Below are 22,743 nucleotides of genomic sequence, written 5' to 3'. Positions count from 1 at the left end.
GTGTTTTTTCACCAGTCCACAGTGGAGAATTTCCACCCCAGCACACTGAGCTGCCTCATTCTTTCAAGCAGCTACACAGCATTCCACCGTGTAGCTGTGCAGTTAACTTTCCCATTCTCTTTCTGAGGGACGCCAAGCTGCTTCCAGGTTTTTGCTGGTACAAATGATGATGCCAAGGGTCATCCACATACACATGCTTCTGAGCATTTAGTGTATTGTCATTATGGGTCTTTAAGACTTTTAGAAGAAGAATATCAGACCAGGAGGCATTGCCATTCAATAGTCTTCCGGTTGGTAGTTGTGATGGTCAATTTTAATTGTCAATGTGACACAATCCAGAATAACCTGGAAAGAGTCTCAGTGAGGGACTGTCTACTTTGGGCTGGTTTATGGGTGTATCTGTGGGGTTGGTCTTAGCTAAATTAATTGATGTGGGAAGACCCAGTCCACCGTTTACAGCATCGTTCCTAGTCAGGGGGTCCTGAACATTTAAAAGTGGAGAAATCAAGCTAAGGTAAGCAAGCAAGCAACTAGGCATACATGTATTTCTCTCTGCATTTGACTGTGTGATTGGCTGATTAAAGTTCCTGCCTTGAGTTCTCCGTAAAGGTAGGCTATAACAGAACTGTTTTTTAAAAAAATCAAAGTAGCAGAAGTGAAACTAGAAGAGAAGTCCTGTTACCCGCTTAAACTGCTCTTGGTAGTGACATGCTTCTACCTGTTCAAATGATCTCTCCTGCTGGTAACAGCTACATACACTTCTCCTGTTGTAGCTTCTACTGCACCTGAGTTGTTCTCTCTTAGCCTATCTGGGGTTTCAGAGCAGCTGACCTGGTCTTTCCTGTGCTCTGTGGCTCCTGTGCCCTTCAAGACATCCCAGGAACTACCTCTGCTGTTTGGGAAGACTGATGGAGCTGGAGAGGGGGCTGAGAGTCGCGGCTCCCACACTGGAACATGTCCACTCTGCCCCCTTTCAGGATAAATGCAGGGCAGTGGTTTCACTATTCTTAAGGGGTACTAGGAGAAGGGCCAGCAGGGGAGGGGAGGCTCCTGTGTGGAGAGGTGGGAGCTGGGGCTGCCTGTGTGTTGCACTTCGTGAACACAGATGGCACTTCTTACTAAATATAGGCTTCAAGCAAAGGCAGAGGAGAATATCCCTTAAAGTAAACTGTGGTGGATAACAAAAACCCCTCTGTGGACAATGTCTTTAACAGATGTGCAAGCAGGCAGGGCTGGCTGACAAGGGGATGCCCTGCCTGTCGAAGGATTTGATTCCAGACATATGGGGATGCTACGATAGCACCCACACTGGCACCCAAGGTCCCTAACAGCAGCTCTGTGAACAGAAAGCTGTCTGACCCTTTTCACTGAAGGGTGTATGCCAGGCGAGGAGGTAGTTATCTGGCTTCAGCTGCGAGCAGCCCTCGATAGTGGAAGGGTCTGGCCGATGTTCCGCGAGCTTCTCCACGGTCTCCACGTAGCGCTTTACCATCTCACGGTACAGGTCATCCAGGCACCAGTAGTCTGTGGGGGAAGGGGTGGGGACAGATGTCAGTGAGGGTGGAAAGTGGGGGTGCTGGGCATGGGACCAGCTTCCACTGGTGGCAAGGCTACACCAGTGTGCTTAGAGCAGAAAGTCTGGTGAGTGCATTTTAGACTGTAGCAGACCATTGCTCCTAGTCTGGTTGTCTTGGCGTTTCTGTGGCTGTGAAGAGACACCATGACCACGGCAACTCTTATAAAGGAAAACACTTAATTGTGGAGGCTCAGGACAACACCATCATGGTAGGACATGGCAGTGTGCAGGCAGACATGGTGCTGGAGAGGTAGTTTTGAGGCAACAGGAAGTGAACTGAGTGTCACACTGAGTGAAACTTGAGCAAAGGAGACCTCAAAGGTCCCCCCCCCCCCGCAGTGACACACTTCCTCTGACAAGGCCACACCTCCTAGTAGTAACACTCCTTTTGGGGGCCATTTTCTTCCAAACCACCACACTGGTATCCTGAGAGTCTAGGGAACACCTACTACCTTCATTTTCACTAGTGGTTTTGTCCACTCAGAACAAACTACGTCATGCTACACTATGCAGAGCAGTAGCCTCACTGACCTGGAGGGACACCAGGTGACAGGGTGATCCCACTGAGCTCCAGCTCCCACCACCCCCTTGGGAAACCCAGGCTCTATGTGGCTGTTACTGCCAAGCTGTGCCTTGCTCCCTTCAAGTGTGTTTGGGAGACCAGAAGGGGTCAAGCCCCTGAAGGTCATGAGCCACTGGGGGTGGGAAGAACTAGTCTGTACTGAGCATCTGCCTTTGGCCAGCACGGGGCCTGGCCCACCTCTCCTTCATGAACAGCCGTTGTTGCCTCCAGGAAGACTCTTTGCCTGACTAGAGCTGATGGGTGTTGACTGCAAAGCCAGAGTTTTGCTCACTAAATTAATCCATGGACAAAGGCCACACACACCCAGACAGTGGAGGCCGGAGTGCTTGATCCTCTGGAGAACAGGCCGTAGTTCGGGTGCCCAGTGAGCATGAGGGTGGTGCTTTCCCCTGCCCTCTCTCATGGCCACCAGCGGTTTTCATCCTTTGTCAAAGCTGCACTCAGGATGGAGAAATGCCTTTACGAGACAACCACTGGCCCTTTCGTGGCCACGGGTGACCCGTCTTTGTTGAGGGCTGGGTGGCAAGAGACGAACGGGGCATGGCGAGGGGCTGGTGACCCTGTTCCAGAGAAGAGCAGGCTGGAAACCTCGGACTCCTTGTTGCCGGGAGAAGTGAAGCACCTGGCACAATTGCTCCCTGCCCCATTGGGAGCAGAGCCGCTTAGCCACAGCTGTGGGCTCCTGGAGAACTAGCCTTTCTCCCATGCTGCCCTCGGTGCCCCTGGAATGGAGGTAGCCCTGCTGTTCTTCTTCCTCTAGGGCCCATGCCTAGCTTGGAACTGGGACAGGAGAAGATGGGCAGAACTTTGTTTGGGAGGAGGGAGTGCCACATGTTCCAGCCAGGCTTCTTGCGGCAACCCTACAGGAATAAAATTAGCTTCATCTGCCTGCAAACCCCTGCTGGGAGGCAGGACCTGTGCCTGGCCAGGTTGCTGGTGAAGCCACAGCATCTGGCACTGATTCGCCAGGGCTATCTGCTTACCGACGGCTGTGTCCCCTCCGTCCTGGCAGCCCAGGCCTCTCCAAGTCCTCTAAAACAATGATAAGGCCAGATACCACAAAATCTCTGCCTTCGACCGTAACCGAGCTTTTCCAGAGTAAGAAAGGTCTATAAAAATCCAGCACCCTGATCTGACTGCTACAATCCTCTCCCTACCTCCCTCCTCCATCCTGAAGGTTAAGTCAGTTTAGAAAACTGGCCAGCAGCTCTCAACCGACCTTATGATATATATAGATATATATATATACATACATACATACATACATATATATGTATACACACACACACACACACACACACACACACACACACACACACACACACATATAACTCTATCTCAGCTGTCAGAGTCCCTGAAAGGAAGAGAAGGAGCAGGCCTGGTGCACCCTTATCCTGCTGGTCTCAGGTCCCTTGTAGACTGTACACCGAGACACTTCCTGCCCCTTCCCCTCCCTGCCTTGCTGATTGGCCCTGGCAGTCAACAATCAGCCAAAATCGCTCCCCCCACTGGCATAAAATCATCTAGAGTCCTGACCCCAGCCTGGTGGCCGAGCACCACTGGGCACCTCATCCTGTGGCTCTGTTTGACTCCCGCAGCCACAAGGGTTTTAAGGAGCAGGGATGTGAGCACCCCACCGCTTTCCTAGGCTCAGCAGCAGCTGGCAGGAATGTGGAGCTGCATGCCTGAGCCCTGGAGCAAATGGTCCTGAGATGAGCCACACTTGGAGCCTGGTGTGACCGCTCATGCTCACTAGACGTTCACCTGGTGACATGAAGTCACTCAGTCTTTGCACTCCTGTGTGAGGGGCAACACTACCAACAGGTTTTGTAGGCCCTGCCTTTGTTTCCGCTCTCATGTCCTGAATGTCACACACTGCCCCTGAATGGGCTGTGGCCAGTGGTGGCAGCTAAGCCATGGCTTGTAGACTGCATAGCCATTGCTGGGTGATGGAATCATGAGTGACACTTGTTTAAATACGCCAAGAGGGGTCCCACTCTGGGAAGCAGGCTACAGGGCATCCAAACGCCACAATAAACAGGCAGTGGGCAGGGGCTGCAAAGAGTTGTGCCTACCATTAGTCGGATGGTAGCCCCTAAAGTGGGCTACAATTGTGAAAAACTGGGCTGTTTCAAGTCAAAACCTCGAGTTTAAGTGAGCAGGGGAAAAAGTGCCTTCTCTGCCTTCCTAACGCTGCTACCCCTCAGTACAGTGTCTCATGTTATGGTGACCCCCAACCTTAAAATTATTATAGTCCATTACTATAATTTTGCTACTGTTATGAATCATAGTATAAATTTCCAATATGCAAGATGGTCTTAGGCAACCCCTGTGAAAGGATCATTTGATCTCCAAAGGGGATACAACCCACAGGTTGATAACCTCTGGTCTATAGGATTGACTAAGGGGGTGTTCAACAAGTGTTTTCTCATGACCTACAATGAGAGGCCATAACAGGGCACAACATAGAAACACATGCTTGGTACTCCTGGTGACTGGCAGGGAGGCTCACCTCTTCCTCAGAAAGCCAAACCAAACCAAACCAAACCAAACCAAACCAAACCAAACCAAACCAAAAAACCAATGCTGCAAAATGATCCAAACCTTGCTAAATATGCACACTTCATCTTGAGTTGACTTTGGTCCATCGATCTAATCCCAAGTACTCTGTGCCATTACACAGGGCCTGCCTGTATCAGGGGCTCTCAGAGGAAGCCCCAGAGACAGACACGGTCCTAGCACTCTGCACTCACACACAGAACACCCATCAGAACTGAACACAGACAAGGACCTTGATGTGGCTGTGCAGAAGTGTCTACACAGCACTGGGGGAGCAGAGGCATCTACACAGTACCAGGGGAGCAAATGTCAGGAGAAAGTACTGACTGCAGTTTTGATGGAAAAGTCACGCTCTCCTGAGGTTGTGAGCCGTGGTGGGCTCTGAGCTGTAATACTGACTACAAAGGCACACAAGTAAGACCAAAAATATCAGAAGAAATAAACACTTGGAATCCAAAAACTTTTAAGACCCCAAACAATGTTTCACTACTTCACATACGGCGATGCTGTATCGTACCGCGATATGCTTTACTTTTCCCCTAGTTACTCAGGGGCTAGCTGATGAGATTCCTATACAGTGACGGCAGAATCCATAAATACTTGGATTCCATAATTATACCCACTCAGAAAGATGCTTCACCACTTCAAGAGGCTGTGATACCATATCTTATCAACGGGCTTCAGTTCTATTTAGGGATGTGACATTGGTGGCATTCCTATACAGTGACCACAGAACTAAGCTGAGCATGTTCACGACAGAAGAGCAGAATGGTGAATGCAAAAGTGAGATCTGTTGGCTTAACTGCTGCCCTCAGACCTTCATTTTGCAATGATGGCTATCAGACCTGCAGGACATTAACACACCCTGCACAGGAAGGACACACTATGTTTGTATATGTACTATTCTCGGAAATCTATGTAACGTCTTGTTGATCTTAGCACTGACCTGCTCCTAGCTGAACACTTGCTCTCCTGTATCCAAATTACCCTTTCTTATAACATTTACACATAAACAATGTCCAAACTGAATAGCTCGGATGGATATTTTAACCTTAATTATTTGGAACCAAGATGCAACCCCAAATTTCAAGCTGGAAACGTATTCTTTTGTAGTAGATTTAGAACAAGACACCTCATCCTCTACAGCTAGAACCTTTGCCTGTGCTCGGCCCCCAGATCTGCTCCCAGAGGCTTGCTTGTGGTGCAACAGCAGAAACAAGGGGAAGTTGCTCTTTAGAATCTGGAGTTTAATCATCTGTGAAACGCTGCTGTCCCCAAAGACATACAGGAGAAACATGACCTGCTGCCTGTCAGGCTCCAGGTCTCTGGTGGAGATTAAATCACCAGCTTCAGCAGCAGTGTCAGGTAACACGGGGCACCAAGCACTCCCTTCAAGGTTCCTGGTGCTGGTTTGTCATCAACACGGGAAGCCACACACCCGTCTTTCTACCCCAGCGCACCTGGGGCAGAGTATGCCCGTCAGTCCTACCTGTGGTGAGGGCCTCGGCCGTTGCCATGTGCATGATGGTGTTGTCACTCACTGGCCACTTTCCAGCTGACAGCACAAGGCTGTCCAGTCCCCCAGTCTTTTGCAGCTCCTCCTGGATTGAGCCTAAAGCACTGTTCTCTCTGCAGACATTCCCATAGCCGAGTGCATCACCGACACCCCCCAACAACATCGCAGCCTTGAACTTCTCCATCTTAGAAGGTGACTCTTCTCAGGCTGCAGCTGCCTTTGTTCCTTCCTGGCCAACCTTAGCCAGCCTGGCTGACATTTATAGTGGTCATTGTATCACCATCCAGCACTCTCCTTCTCTGCCTTGGCAGGTGGCACCAATGAGATAAAGCTCTGAGCTCACCACGTGGGAGCTGTTTGGACTGGTTCTCCAGCAAGGGAGCCTGCTGGCGCAGGTCCACACCCCAGCCGCTCAGAGCCCTGGAGCTGTGCTACTGGGTCAGCTCCTTGACGGTATGCGGCCCCTGCAGGCAAGGAAGTGCATGTCACGATGTGAACATTGCTGCCTTGTCTTTGCCATCTGCTCTGCCCCATCTTCAAATAGCATTCATCTCGCCATTACCTAATACATTATTAGTGGCCCCCTTTTATCTGCCCTCTTTCACTCAGAATAATGTTGCGATACATCCATTGTAGTTTTGTGTAGTTTTCTGATTATAACATTGGGAGGGCTGTGGGAGCAGCACCATGATAGAGCTATTATCTGGTGTACATGAGGCCCTTGGTTGAATCTTCGGCACCATAAAAAAAAAAGTCACAAAAGGAAAGTTTAGAAGATGCAGCCCTCCTAACTCCTATGAAGAAATATGATTTCACATTTTCTTTCTTTCTTTTTTTTTTTTGGTTTTTCGAGACAGGGTTTCTGTGTGGCTTTGGAGCCTGTCCTGGAACTAGCTCTTGTAGACCAGGCTGGTCTTGAACTCACAGAGATCCACCTGCCTCTGCCTCCCAAGTGCTGGGATTAAAGGTGTGTGCCACCACCGCCTGGCATGATTTCACATTTTCGTGTCCAGCAAGGGGCTCCAGTGCTTGGCTTTAGAGTGGCGCATGTCTCGGCAAGTGTGGTGAAATCTGGTTATGCCACCTCAAGCTTCATGTTGTAAACAATCTTGCCTGTTTGTGGAATTATTAACTAATATAAGGCTGGGTAGGGTATACTTTATAAAGCCAGGGCTCTTGGTTTGAAATGAACTTGGAGGATGGGCACCTCCCTATTCTCTCTCAAGCACAAACCCTGCAGCCATAGACCCCAGCTGGCCCTCCTATGATTTGGTCTGCCACACCCAGAATGGGCAGGGGGCCACGTGGGCTTCAACTGGTAAGAACTTTGGTGTGTAGCAAGCTGCATTTCCTGCAGGCACAAGTCTCAGTCAGAAGCAACCCCTCAAAACCAGGATGTATATGGTTCCCATCGTGGTAAGCCAAACAGTAGGAGCAGGCAACAGACAACCACCCACTTCAGGTAGACGGAGCTAAGCTGGAGACTCAGGGAGAGGAACTTGGTTAAGGATGTTTGGGAACTTCCACAGTATTTGTCTATCTGACACTCGTTCAGAGGCCTCCTGTTACAGGGTGCTAGACACAGCAACAGGCGCTGGAGGAGCTCTCCCTCTGTGCCCAGAGCATCGAGTTCAGGATGCACTGAACATAAACTAACAACACTGCACCCGTATGGCTTAGACAGCGACGATGCTGGCTGTTCTGGAAATGCCTGGCAGGTACCAAGTGGGGCAGATTATATGCATTTCTTAAACCTGCTGTGTTTGGCAAACGTGTTTTAAACATAACTATGGCTCTTCTGGTATACCGATGTGCAGGTCCCACATGTCCAGCATATTGTCCTGAGTCAGAGACCCAGACAAACGAAGCTGTCTCCAATACACTCATTTGCCTGGTGAGGCGTTAGAGGCAGTGTGGCCAAGGGTTTGCTACAGGGGGCCTTTCTGCTTGTCCAAGCTGAAGACCAGGGCCTTGATGTGCACAGGAAGGTATCTGTGAAACCGAGAACAAAGGACACACAACACCAGGGAAAATACTTTATTTACTATTTCTCAAGTTTTCAGCATTTTTGTTACATGCGCAGTTCAAGTGTAAATGACGGAACCGAAAGCACAGTTCTTTGAAAAGCTTTCATCAGTTACTAGTGCATCACAGCCTACTGACAATCCCATAGAATTGAAAATTTTAAAGTTATGTTTATTTATTTAATTTGTTGTGGAAGTACATGTGTGTGTAGGGGGAATACATGCATTTCATGGCACATGTGTGGAGTCGGTGCTTTCCTTCCACCATGTGGCTCCCAGGGATTGAACTCGGGTTGTCAGGCTAGGCAGCATGTGCCTTAGCCTGCTGAGTCCTATCGCTGGTCTTCCTGAAGAATTTTAAATCTTAAGAATAATAGTGTATTGCAGACCTTCAGAATTTAGTTATTTGTACCCATAAATCTCTCCAAACAGAGGTTATCTATATGTCAGGAACCCACAAAGCCTGGAAGGCTCCTTTGTTTTCCAGGTTTCCGTTAGTTTGGTTACATACACTCTCAAAGATGCCCCAGTTGTCCCTTTTACGGACCTGCGTAGACAGGTCACTAGATGTCACCTCACACAGCGAGGGCTGGCTTTGTGGAGACTGGTCTCCTGTCCCAATTTGCCATTGCCTCTGTGAGACCCATCCACCGTCAACAGTCCATCTCACTGTAGGACACACAAGCTGCTTCCTAAGTCAGGAGCATGTTCCATCACAGAAGCCACCCCAACAGCACGCTTTCTGCATATAGGCATTTGGCCAGTTCCCAATCCTGAAGTGGGCCCAGCATATCTGCTCCATGGCCACGCTGTAGGCCGGGCAGCAAGGCACGCTTGTGACACCAAGTCTTGGCAAGTGTGAGGTAGGGTCGGCACAGTGATGTTCAAAGCTTAACACCAGATGAGCGGACGGTATCCAGGCCCTCCATGCCTGTGTGCACGAGGGGATCTTGAGCAGATAAACACCAGAAAAGCAGACAGTGACATGGTGCAGTCCCATGGTACAGACAAATGAGGCGGAGGCTTTGTGGGTAGACGCTTTCTGATGATGTGTGTTTTTGCTTCCAAATGCATATGGCTATCCAAGGGCTGGACACTGGGCACTGAAGACATTATAGACAGGTGAAGGGAACCAGTGCATTGATTTGTAAACCTAATTCATCACTCAAAAAGAAGTATTTCTCATGGAAAAATGTCCTTTTAAATATAATAAAATATATTAAAAAAATAAGAAACTTCTCAGGAGGCAGCATCCAGGCCTAATAACCATAACCTTATTAGAAGTAAAACAGGCCCGGCAGCTTGTAAACAGTGTGAAATGGACCTGCTGGACTCCATCCTGCACCATCCCTGTGCAAACTGCAACAATGTCTTCTAGAGAAAATAAAAACAGAGTATCTAGTAAATCTAGAGACTTGATAATTCAGAACTATCAATCTTGAATACCAAGATTAAAAGCAGTAGGCTCTCTGGAAAGGCTGTCTTCATCAGGGTCGCTTCTGACAGCTTGGACTGGTGAGAAGACACACCGTTCCGAGGACACGGATGCTATTTTGAGGCATAATTACAACGTGATTCCACGGCCTTGGAAACCGCTGGTGCTCACCTTCACAGCGTGAACTGAACTGCATGCTCTCAGCCCTGCCAACAGGTTCTAAGCTGCTCTCTGTAAAGGCATGCATGCAGGCGGCTCCTAAAGCAACAGCTCTGACGACACGTCCCTAACTTCCTGAGGAGTTTCTTGGCTCCTACGCGGCAGCCGCGACAGCCTTTAAGCGGAGTAAGGATTTGTTTCATGAATGGACGAGGAAGACTTCTGAAGTCAGCAACAAGTGCACACAGCAACCAACCCGGGTGTCTCATTCGGGATCCGGCTCATCTTACCCTCCATCTAGCTGGTTTTGCTTAGAAAGGGCGGCGCTTCCCACGCGTGACTACTGGTCGCGCATATTCTACAAAGTCATCTATGAGGACAGGCCAGGCTCCTGAAGGAAAACAAACAGATTTTTAAAATAAGTCTTAGAGCAGTATTATATGAAAAATATTCTTCCCCAATTCTATCACCTAAAGAACCAAACAATCTGAAGCTTCCGCAGCCTGCGTCTGATCAAACAACTCAGTTCTGCTGTTCCAGGAAGTAGGGTCAGAGAGCGGTGGGGGTGACGGCCTTGAGACCACACTCCCACTGCCTGGGCCTACAAGGTGGCCTCTCAGGCCTCAGCCAGTTTATGGGCAGTCAGAACCCGCTGACTGGGAATGGGAATAAACGGACCCACTGCTTCCTAGGGGCCAAGGAACATTCCCCTTCGCCATGGGCGTTCCTTCTCTGGCTCCTCATCAGACTCCCCAGCCTACCAGGGGCAGGGCACCCGGGCTCACATGGATCCTCTGGCAGCACTGGCCACCTCGCACTCTAGCTGTTTTTACCAGGGACAGTTATGGTTCCTGAGAACCAAGCTGTCTACCGTCAGCTATTCCTTCCTTTACACAAGAAGCATTCATTAGGTGTTTGGTATGAGTTGGGCACTGTACTAAGTGTAGAGGACACAGAAGGGAGGGACAGGACATGAACTGGATGCTGTCAGCTACAGGGTAACATGCCACAAGGCTTGAGGAGTAAAGGGAAGACCAGCTGCCAGGACCAGGCCTTGCTCAGGGAGCAGTGCTACTCTATGGGAGGACTTAACTGTTTCTAGTGTGGGGTTCCCTGGCATTAGGGGGAATATGCAGACTTATGGTAACATCTCCAGTCATCCTAACCAGGTTTTATGTCGTTCTAGAAGCTGACAAGGAAGTCAGTCATTATCTATCCCCATGGGTGGGTGACCCTTCTGGGTTGGTGTCTGTCCCTCACTCTGGAGGTGGTCCATTAGCATCCACAGGTGTGAGCATCTCTGGTAACCCTCTGAAGTCAGTTCTACAACTTCTAGTACCTTCTTCATCGTAGTTAGACAAATCATCCGCAATCATATTTCCAAAATCTAGGAGGAGGTTCCAAGTGTCCCTGGGAATTGATCGTTTGTGGTGCTCCTAATATAGAAGAGAAAAACATCCACCAGGTTAAGGTTCAATCGGTTGGGGCACACTGCCTTAGCAAGGGGTCCTCCTCAGCGTGACGAGGGGCATGGATTCACAACTATCACAACTAAAAGTAATAGTCCCTCAGAGCAACTGGATGTGCTGTGTGCCGAAGTCCAAATAAAGAGTACTGATGTACTTTAAAATATTAAAATTACATATTCCTGTCTGGTCAGACAGAAGGCCAGTCCTTCCCACTCCCCTAAGCCTGTTCAGAAACGACGCAGGAAGATGTGGAGTCCCATTTCTACTTATCTTATTTCCTCATGTTTGTATTTCTATATATCAAGTATTTCTCGAATGGGATGAGATAATTATCTAAAAATATCTTTGTTACTCAATATTCCAGGTATATCACAAACATGGAGACTAATATGATGACTGTACCACAGAAAGGCAAGTTCTGGGGCAAAGCCGGGCCTCCGTGGCTCCTGTAAACACCAGCTCTCGCCTCACCTACAAAAGAACCCGTTCCCTTGAACTTAACACTAACACGCCAGCTTTTACATGCCAATACATGCACGTAACATAAAGAGCTTCCATACTTGCTATGTGCGAATGCTATCATTCAATTTTTTCCCATTTATTTCTACACATGTGCATAGGTCAGAGGACATTTTGTGGGGGGGACTGGGGGTCAGTTCTCTCCTTCCACTGTTTAGGTTCTAGGATCAAACTCTGGTCACGGGACTTGGTGGCTGCCACCTGTATCACCATCTTGCCTGGCCTTGTCTTGTACCTTTATTTTTTTTGAAGCCTGTTTATTTATTAACTTTATTCTTCATATAGTATGACATCGACTGCTGGACTGTCAGTGGTTTTACAGTTTGTTCCTCCGCCAGCTGGCACGGCGATCTAACTCCGCTGCTCTGTCCTCTCCTCTACTGGGGAAATACTCTCATCTTGATGAGTCCTCCATCGGTGGTGCTGGTGCTGCATCTGTTCTGCCAGCACCTTCTTACTTCTGCACGCATGACTGTGGAGGCCTCTGGACAATGTCCCATAATTTGGGTGTAACCAGGAGATGAGAACCTGGTGAAATAGGCCAGTAATCCTAGATACTTAGTAGGTTAGACTGGAAGATCCCAAGTTCAGGGCTCCTTGACCTCAGCAAGACCATGCTTCAAACACGAAGGGAACCAGGGATGGAGTTCACCTGTCTAGCATGCAGGAGGCTGCAGGCTCCATCCCAAGTATGAGTAAAGGAAGAACTGAGCATTGCTTTGTCAACACTAAACATTCTATAAGTAACATGACATAGGATGGGATGAGCCCTTGACATGAACGTTCCCAGGCCACTAAGACAGGGCTTGGTCTCCCCAGGCCACGCTCGCGACTGCTATCACTGAAGAAACTGAGGCACGTAGAAGCAATATGCTCAAGGCCACAATCTTGCCCATGGCTGAGCAGGGTGCATGCCAGCTTGGTCACAGATAGAGAAGAGGAGGGGTGTGCCCAGTCTGGCCACAGGGTGTGCTGTGGGAAGTGTGACCTTCTTTGATGGATGTGACAGTGTGGAAGGTCTGGGTATCTCTACTGTCCTCAGGACCATCTTTTGTGGCTCCAGGACATTCTTCTCACTTCCGTTAGCTCACAACTAACCTGGCTGTTCGACAATACAGGCTCCAGCACAGCCACAATGTCGTCCTCACCGTGCCCGACAAAAGCCTCCTGTTCATCTTGTGTGTGGGCAGAACAGATTACAGACATATACGATGGCTAGGGCACCTCTAGACAAGACCTGGTCCACACTCTAAAGTGCACAGCAGTGTGCAGCGAGTGTGAGCTGACATCAGCTATAAGCTGACCGACAACATTCTAGAAAAAGTAGCTGTGTAGAGAAGAGCCTTGGAGCAGTTTCCACCAGCAGCTCTCCACTGCTGTGCTGCGGCACTCAGCAAGCGGTTAATCTGTGCAGCTGGCCTGATGTCTGAATGCCTGTATAATCATATTTTAATCAGATGCCTGCATTCAGTCTTAGCATTTTATTTATCTATCTGGTTACTGACTTATTTTGAGACACAATCTCACTATGTAGCCCAGGCTGGCCAGGAGCCCACTATGTAGATCAGGCTTGAACTCACAGAGATCCACCTGACTTACCCTCCTGAGTTCTGGGATTAAAGCGTGTACTCCTATGCAGGGCCCAGGCCTTAGCATTTTAAATAAGAGAAACTTCTCGATTGGGCACACAAGGCAAGAAACAGTCACTTACCAGCAGAAATGTGTTCCAAAGATCTAAAAATTTAAACCTTCCAGACAATACTAACTTCCAATATGCAACAGCCATTTCTAAATCTGTCAGAGAGAAATGGGAGTGGGGGAGAAAGAGGGAGGAAGGGAAGGAGAGGGAGGGAGGGACAGAGGGGGAGAGAGAGAGGGATTGATTAATAAATCAGTCTTCTGTTCTATGGGATAAAAACAATTATTGGCAGCTTTACCCAATCTCTACACAGTGTTTCTGGAAATGCCATGTAATCTAACTCTATGAACCCGAGGAAGTTCCTTAGGCAGCACTTGTGTATTATTTGGACTTGCAAGCAGCTGCCCCCAGTTAACCAGTTCTGGAGACTTGCATTCCCCGTGAATCAGACTTAACCGCCTGATCCAGTCTATTACTACTATTAGCATACATCATTTATTCAAAGTGCAGGCCACTGCCATTTCCGAGGGATAAGCTGAAAATTAAAGGACCCATTTAGAAGGGAGGGATCGGTTTTCTCCAGCAGACTTGTCTCATGGTCGTGTACACCTCGACAGATTGAGCTGTCTCAGAACTACCTGATCCACAAGCAAACTGGACAGCCTAAGGACCCTGAATTTCTCACTGCACAGTTAAGACAGATTTCTGCATATAGAGAAAACTATTCACTACACAGTTAGTAAAAATTTAGGTTATTTATCAATCAAAGCCTATTTCCTCTCCCTCAACCAGAAGATGGTGATACTTCACCATTCTGAAGCAAATCTACACTGTAAGGTTCATCTTAAAGCTGTGTATTTCATGGAACCCGAGGGCTGGGTTTCAGAAGGCTCTGGGACAGACTCTCCAGAGTTTTTTGGGAATAGCTGTCTACTCCCTGCTCACTGCAAACGAGAGCTTTTAGTACCTTCTTCTTACATGCTAGAAGCAGCAGGCCTATCTCTAAGCCCATTTTAATCCTGATGAATACTGCTCACCAGAGGCAATAAAAAGACAGCTATGCTGAAATAATCTCCGAATTACATTTCTGCATGTATGTCAGATAGAGATATGCGAGAAGCAGATCCACAACTATATTAAGGACACAGATTAGCATAAATACGAAATCCACAAAGAAGCATTTTTCAAGACTTTCTCCTGAATCTGGTTTGATCCCACCTGGAGGAAAAGCCACTGCTCCAATTTGAGCTGACCATTACTAACACTAATGAGCTAGAGACGAATGGCTAGTGACCAACGGTGAATAGGACGGTTATTCGGTTATTCCCTGTGGGCTTACAGGGTATGCTGCAGGTCTGATCCGTCCTAATCACCCTGGAGTCACCATGGAAAGGAGCAAGTCAGAGAGGTCCAATCATGGCGTGTGGAGGGCTTGCTAGGCCTTACCTATGGGACCCGTAGTGTAAGGCTAAGATGATTAGTCTTGTCCTGCTTCTAAGTCTACATCCTTATCCCTTAGGAAGGACATTAAGTGAGATCTAGAGTCAACTCATCTTAATGATGTAAAGCGCTCACACTGGGAAATGGAGGCGAACCTGAGGAGGAAAGGAAAATAAAGTTTTATGGCATACTTTAGAATCTAGTTGTGTCTGGGTTAGTGTTGGTCCTAGAACCCTTCTTATAAATAAAGTACCTCACATGGACATTCATGAGTTACATGACCTTAAAGTGAAAATACATTTCCAACATTTAATATGCCTCTGCAAAAAATGTCCGGCTATCCAAGTGAGCTTGGGCCGTTTGCAGAATAACTACAAAATTCTCAAACAGCAGACCTTGAGGAAATCAGGGGCCATAGTTACTCTGTAATGAGAATATTTGACATCAATTTTTCTCAATGTAAAAAGTCCATTTTGTGATTAAGAAAATGCTAGTAGGCACTGGGCGGTGGTGGCGCACACCATTAATCCCAGCACTCAGGAGGCAGAGGCAGGCAGATCTCTGTGAGTTCGAGGCCAGCCTGGTCTACAAGAGCAAGTTCCAGGACAGGCTCCAAAACTACAGAGAAACCCTGCCTTGAAAAACAAAAACAAACAAAAAACCAAAACAAAACATAAAAGAAAAAAGAAAATGCTAGAAGGCAAGGCTAGTTAGAATTACACATGCAATGTTCCGCTTGACAAAGCAGCCTCTGTTCAGGAAGAAAATAGCTAGTTAGTATGAAACCTTATTTCCTCAAAGTCAAGGTTCTCAGAGCTCACCGATTTTCAGATGGCAGTCAGCATGAACTCACCTAAGTTTCCACATCACAACAAAGCACCACACTGAGGTGCAGCTCAGCAGCCAAGTACTCACCCTAGTGTGTGTGAGGCTCTGTGTACAAACACGGGAGCAAGCATGTGTGTTCCTGCATGCGTGTGCACACACACAAACATACCCCAAAAAAAGCCTAATTACCTCTTTGTGTTGCCAGAAGGCTTTTCTGCATCTCCCTGCTCCACTGCACGAGTTTCTCTACACCCTTAGCTCCCACAGCCACTTAGGAAATAACCACTCTGAGGCTTACTATCAGCTACAATTGTTTCGCCAATGTCTTTCTTACTGGCTAGTTCTAACTACTGAATTAACCTATACATCTGTGTATTGCCACTGGCTTACCAGTGAGGCACGTTACTCCTTTGGCAGCTCTGTGGTGTCTCCTCGACTCCACCCACTCTCTCTCTATATCTTTGTTTGAACTTCCCACCTAGTTTTACTGTTAAGCCATTGGCTAAAACAGCTTTATTCGTCAACCAACAAAAGCAACACATATACAGGACATCCCACATCATCCTAGCTGAGATTAACTGTCTGCTGAGTACAAAATGAGGAGCCATTGCACAAGCATGTGGTGGTAGAACAGGTGCACCAGGTAGGCTTCCACCCGTCTGCGTCACAGCCCTTTCTAACTCCCTATGTAGAGTTCAGTCCGCTCTGTTTCTGCCTCTGTGCCAATTTTATCTTCTAAACATTCCTTCTAACACGTAAGAGGTTTCACAAAAATACACAAGGCCTTTTACAAAGTCCAGGCAAGTCATTGTAGGTTGATACAGATTCTTCTTAGGAGGAAACAAGCCAGAAATAAGCCAGTACTCAGATGCAGAACTAAATAAAACCCCCAATAAATCAAAACCTCAGACTGAAATTTTCAGCTATGCTTCCCAAACGTGCACATCTGCAGTGAAGCATGAGTGGACTGCACAGCTCTGGGAGGAGCGGTGGTGAGGTGTGGGACACAGCACAGTCGGCAGAGCCACCACACGGAGGACAAGCCCCCAACACTCAGACTGTCAGCGGACTTGTAACAACAGAGATAACGGGAAACACAAAGTAGTTTGCATTTCAAATTTAAAACATTTAAATTTGGAAGCCAAGAGACATTCTCAAGTGATATTTCCAGTTACATGAGAACAAAGTGGAACAGAGAACCTAAGAGACAGCACAGTCATGGATGTCTGTCCGTCTGCTGGAATTCCACTGATTCTGTGCACATACAACAGGACTCAGATGGGCACCTTGCAATCCTGGAGTTCATACTCACCTAAACCCTTCTGCCCAGGGTTCTTGGCGAAGGTGAAGGTGAACTGGTAAAAGTCTTTAAACTTGGCCGAGTCCTTAAGCTCTTGCTCCAGTCTGGGAAGAAGAGCTTTCAGTTTCTCTGTGCTGTCACACCTGCGACGACAGAGAAGCTTGTCACTTGCCACCTGCCTGTCCAGTGTTCCTCATCTCCCGGGTTCCCTTGCTGTCGAGCTGCAGCAGCACTGAGGCCTCTGGCTGTGCACGTTGAACGCGTGAAAGGACGGCATGTGCTGCTTGTCTGCTTGTTTTTTCGAGACAGGGTTTCTCTGTGGAGCCTAGTCCTGGAACTCACTCTGTAGACCAGGCTCACCTCAAACTCAAAGATCTGCCTGCCTCTTCCTCCTGAGTGCTGGGATTCTACCTGGTGGTATGGGCTGCTAAGTCAGGAAAAACAAAATTGTGTCCTGTCCACAGCGAGGCCAAGTGAGGTGGCTCAGGGACAAGATGCAGAGTCCACGTTTATTCACTGACCATGAAACTGGGAGCCCCTGTCAGCCTGGGCCATTGCCACCAATGCGCTGCATTGCTTAAGCATTTAACATTAACTGTAGCAAGTTCAGTCTGAAATAGCCAGGTGTTAAAAAACCTGTTTCATTTTGGTGTTTTAAACCAGCCTTTCTATATAGTCCTGGCTGTCCTGGATCTCACTGGGCAAATCAGGCTGGTTTTGAACCCACAGAAATCCACCTGCCTCTGCCTTCCCAGTGCTGCAATTAAAGGGGTGCACCACCTTGCCCAGGCTGTATTGTTTTAAAGATTAGTTTTCCTCTAAAAAGACAATCACCTTTAAAACCAGCAATCAGCCTGGGCTGGGGTGTGGCTCTGCAGTAGAGGGTTTGCCTACTATAAGTCGGCCCTGGACTCCATCCCCAGCTCTGTAAAACAAAACAGACAAAAAGCCCCCAGACATAAAACAATCCCAAAACACCTCAGTAAAAATATTGTTCTTTAAGGCATAAATGTGGAGTAGCGAAACGAATTGGTCTATTTTGCTTCAACTGTCTAACAGGGAACAGAGTAAGAATGGTACTCAACCACTTATCCAAGGTGTGCTTTAATCTAAGGAAGACAAACTGGAGGAAGTCCTACAGCTCCCAGACTATCCACTATTCCACACCCTTATGGGATGTGCACTCAGGACAAATGCAGTTGACTCCCATTGGTGACCACATGCCCCGGGCACCACCTCCAGGTAGCACAGCTGAGTGGCAGGCACCCAGGTCCACAGAGGCTGAGCACTTCCCCTCTGGAGAGGCGGAGCCCACTCTCTTGTTCTTCTAGCTCTACCACCCTGACAGCACTGCTATACCCTGGAGCTCGACAAAAACGTGAACTCACGCTGTTTCGTGCCTGGTCTTTTGGCCTACATCATGTGTGAGGTTCATCCTGCGGTGTGTGCAGATACAATTCAGTCATTGTCATAGGACTCATACTATGTAATTTATAGAACATACTGATAGTGATTTTCTTATCACAAGAAATGCTGTTAGTATTTCTCCCATCCAAGTACTAACCAGGCCCGACCCTGCTTAGCTTCTGAGATCAGAGGAGATCGGGCGCGTTCAGGGTGGTATGGCCGTAGACTGCTGTTAGCATTTCTACACACGCAGCCTGAGCACACGTGAACACACCTCTCTCCAGGCGTGTCACTGGAAGAAGCAGAGTCAGTTGTTGGGGACAACTTTACAGACTTTCAGTTGCAATGAGCCATGGAATCATTAATTAATCAGCCTCGTTTCACAAAGTCAACCCATCAGAGTCAGGGACTCTGTATTGGAGATTAGGCCAAGATTCAAGGCATATTGGAATTACTGCCTTGTGAATAAAGTGGCTGTTTCTTGAGATAGATTTCTCTGTAGTTTATCCCTACCTGTTATAAACTTAGGACTTACCCCCACAGTTCAGCACTATTTGATCATTTTACTGGGCACGATTTCCCCTATGCATTTGGGGTTTACTGATTATATCTCCTAGCTATGTGTGAAGACAGTCTCAGTCAAGAAACCTGCTTCCACTACCAGGTCTCTGTTTCTTTCTTCAGTGTAAACATGGAGATCTGCCTTCCTGCAATTATATTTATTGTCAGTGTGCTGGGTCCAGGAAAAAGCATTCCATTTAAGACATTCCCAGACATCAAAGGACATAGCTGTTGATTCATAGCTTCTCAGACAGAAAAAATAAGCAGGCCCTGGTTACCTGACTTATAGATAAGGAAAGCAACGACCTTAAACTAACCTCGCATTAAAAGAGCCCTAACTCCTCACCTCATCTCCACCTCAGTCTACTGATAATCTGAGTTCAGGAGATTTACTGCCCGTCTTTCACTCTGAGGAAAAAGAACTAATCATCAACCCACAGCCCGGAGGAAGACAAACCTCCACTGGCGCCTCTGATAGGCATCAAGCCCCAGATCTGACCATTTAGAGGTTTGAGTCTCCTCCTTGTTTCAACCGCTTAGAGTAAATGGTGTAAACTTCAGATCTAAAAGTCCCTTAGAGCTTGCAACATGTGGGAAAAGTGCTAATGGACCAAGGGCCATAAACTGCCCTTGTCTGTGTACTGGAGTTGCCTGGTTACTCTCTGTGCCTGCAATATTTTGAGGGTCTTTCTAGCTGGGTAAGAACAAGGAGAGTTAGCAGAAGCTGGAGCAGAAGTTGGAGCAGAAGTGTCCCAGAAATCAGCAGCTAGGAAAATGGAGAGGAAAAAGAATGTAGCAGAGAATTGGAATGGAAATTAGAACTGAGACAGAGAATTGGAGCTAAGAAATTATACAGTTAGGACAGAAGAATTAGAAGAGACAGCCTGAGGAAGAATTGTGTGTGTGTGTTCATTTGTTTCTCCCCTCAGATCCCCTTAGTCATTTTCCCTTCGCTGGCTGTGGCTCTTTAGCTGAGCCTTGAAGGGTCTGAGGGGCGGGTACCCCCAAAAACCCTGTTTTTCAGCAACTCAAAACACTGACTCTGAAGTATCATCAGTGAATGAGAGAGTCAGAAATGTCAGCAAGGGGAACAAGTTGGCCTTTATACAACCTCACAAAGCAGTTCATAAGTTTAGCAATTAAAAGGTTATTTTTGTTGGACATTTTCATTTATTCTGTGTCACATCTGCTAAACGAGCAACATCTAAAGTCATTAATCCTAACTCTGTTAGGCAGAATAAAGAAACAAAAACCAAAATGGTATTATTTTATTAGCATTTAATACAACCACATAAGAAATTATATATTTAGTACAAAAATGAGTGGTTAAAAATTTTACCCTATTATTCACTGTTAATTCAAACTTGGAAGAATATTTGTTTTAAAATTTTAGACTTTATTTTTAGTAATTTAAATTATGCATGTGTGCATGAGCACACAATTGTGTATATATGCATGCATGTATGCAGATACCAGAAGAGGCCAAAGGGGTCAGATCCCCTACAGCTTGAGTTACAAGCCGTGGATGTGAACCAGCTGACAGGGGTGCTGGGAACTGAACTATGGTCTCTGCCAGTAGTGCAAGTTCTTAACCACTGAGCCATCTCCTCCCCAATGGAAGGAAAATTTTAAGTTTAAAGAATAAGAAGATTTAATGTGAGTAAAGATAGTAGAAGAAAACCTGAGTCTGAAAGGAAACTGAAGGCTTATAATACACAAAGAAAGTGCACGTATATGAAATTAGGATTTGTAAGTGGTTGAAAAATGATCTAAGTAACTTTCCTTCTGAAAAGTTTAAAATGAGAAATTTACTTACCCCAGCTCTGTCATGCCATCCACAAATTCCTTTTTGCTAAATTCACATTGAGTGGCAGCCCTGAACTTCCATGCTACGACCAAAACGCTAATACTGGCAGGGTCCAGGTTCAAATCGTCACAGAACTGCTGGATCCCATCAACTCCGATTTTGTTTTCATCCTGTGGGTCTGTTGTTAAAATTGGGGGGGGGGAGGACATCATACTACATTGAAAAGCAATCCTAAAATAGCTTGTTAGAATCATACTATATCATACAGTTCTATCAAGTATTTCAGTCACACCAGTCAGTGAACAACCATTTTCTATTAAGTATGAAATAAATACAGAGTTAAAAATCTCTCCAGAAAACAGTTCATCCTTAACACCTAGAAAGAAGACCGAAACTCTTGTAAAGAGATGTCATCATTAAGAATTTAAGGGCTGAGCACAGTCTCAGGCAGGAATGCTTGCATGGTGTGCTTGAGGCCCTGGGTTCTAACATCAATACAGGAAAACTAAAACCAAAGCCAAAACTCTGTTTAACTTCCAGCCGAGGACGAAGCTATGTAGTGGAGGCTTGCTCCACGTGGGCACACATGCTGTGGGTTTATCTCAGTTCAGACTCTGGAGAACGGAGGGAAGGAAATAAGAGTGCTCACAATTCTGCCAAGGCAAAAGTGATTGGTTTTCTTTTAAGTAACTTCATTTGCTAGCTTCAATGTGTTGGGAGCTGTAGATCCTTGGCCCCTTGACTTTCTTTGCCTGCAGCTGCTCTGAGCACAAGACCCTGATGGCAGGCTGATGAAGCCCACTGCTGAAAGATCCCGAGAGTTGGGCATGGCTAAGGATCCCTATATAAGCTGCCCCTGAGCACAGTAAAGGGGGATTGGCATTCTTGTAACAAGGATGACCCGTGTCCGCGTCTGTGTCTCTCTCTGTGTCTCAGTGTTTCTAAGTCTCCAGTCCAGTTCCTGGCTCGAGTACTAGTCCTGTTAGTGGCATGGGCACTACAGGACAGTACAGGACCATTTGGAGTGTCGGTTCCTCTGGAACTGTAATTACAAAGGGTTGTGAATCACCACATAGATACTGGGAACCAAATTCCAGTCCTCTGTAATCCAGCAAGTGCTCTAGCTGCTGAGCCGTTCCTCCAACCCCACCATCTTACCTCTTACATAGGATCTCTGAGGCTGAGCCTGCAGTGTGATGCTTTGGCTATATTCACTGGCTAGTGAGCCCCTGGGACCCAGCTGTGTCTACTCTCCTGGGAGTGGAGTTACCGGCATGTGTCTCCACACTCAGCTTTTATGTGGGTGCTGAGGATCCGAACTCAGGTCCTCATGCTTGGACAGTAAGTCCTTGGCAGCTCTCCAGCCCTACCTCTACTCTAAATGATACCCCTGCTGTCTTTTGAGATAGGGTTGTGTTGTGGATCTCAGGCTTGCCTTGAATTTGCAGCAATTCTCTTGCCTCAGCTTCCCAAGTCCTGGGATATACCATGGTGACCAACAGCAAAGAAAAATTGATGACACAAATGAAATTAATAAAACCAGACATCTTTCTAATTGTATTATACGTGGAGTAACCCTCTCCATGCTTATGGGACAAAAGGCCTATTAAAAACCAAACAAAACAATAAAAACCCCTGCCTCAGCCTTAACAGAGAGCATTTTGGGAAAATGCGTTCACAGGTACAGCACGGCTGAAACAGTAGCCTGCAAAGCCCTGCTGGACATCCTCAGCATGCACAGAACAGGGACTGAGGGGTGAGGTAAAGGCTAGCGACTCCTCTCATCTCCAGCCTCTCTGCTAAGGAGAGTGGACTCTAGAACTACACACAAGGAGGAGGCGTCTGAGTCTTTGCTGCCCATCCACCAGCATCACCCGTGTGCCCATCCACCAGCATCATCCGTGCTCCTCGTCCACCAGCA

At 47.3% G+C, this 22,743-nt stretch overlaps 2 protein-coding genes across 3 annotated transcripts in view; both read right to left on the bottom strand.

Moving 5' to 3' along the window:
• The window catches only part of Adprhl1 (ADP-ribosylhydrolase like 1), a 12,366-nt gene extending 5,781 nt beyond the window's left edge, over window positions 1–6,585 (bottom strand). Inside the window, exons 1-2 of the mRNA XM_005366263.3 lie at window positions 6,208–6,585; window positions 1,360–1,524 (exon numbers count right to left, since the gene is read on the bottom strand). Coding sequence (XP_005366320.1) covers window positions 1,360–1,524; window positions 6,208–6,418 — 376 coding nt within the window. The 5' untranslated portion in view covers window positions 6,419–6,585. The remainder of the gene's footprint in view (window positions 1–1,359; window positions 1,525–6,207) is intronic.
• Window positions 6,586–8,259: 1,674 nt separating this feature from the next.
• Window positions 8,260–22,743, bottom strand: part of Dcun1d2 (defective in cullin neddylation 1 domain containing 2) — a 19,753-nt gene continuing 5,269 nt past the window's right edge. For both annotated transcript variants that reach the window (XM_026788785.1, XM_013353413.2), the window contains 5 exons: window positions 20,832–21,000; window positions 17,060–17,190; window positions 13,552–13,634; window positions 11,192–11,288; window positions 8,260–10,243 (listed from right to left, as the gene is read on the bottom strand). In XM_026788785.1, the coding sequence (XP_026644586.1) occupies window positions 10,164–10,243; window positions 11,192–11,288; window positions 13,552–13,634; window positions 17,060–17,190; window positions 20,832–21,000 (560 nt within the window). In that variant the 3' untranslated portion in view covers window positions 8,260–10,163. The remainder of the gene's footprint in view (window positions 10,244–11,191; window positions 11,289–13,551; window positions 13,635–17,059; window positions 17,191–20,831; window positions 21,001–22,743) is intronic.

This window comes from Microtus ochrogaster, unplaced genomic scaffold (assembly GCF_000317375.1).
Source record: "Microtus ochrogaster isolate Prairie Vole_2 unplaced genomic scaffold, MicOch1.0 UNK7, whole genome shotgun sequence".
Lineage (NCBI taxonomy): Eukaryota > Metazoa > Chordata > Mammalia > Rodentia > Cricetidae > Microtus > Microtus ochrogaster.
This window is presented reverse-complemented; position numbering and strand designations above follow the sequence as displayed.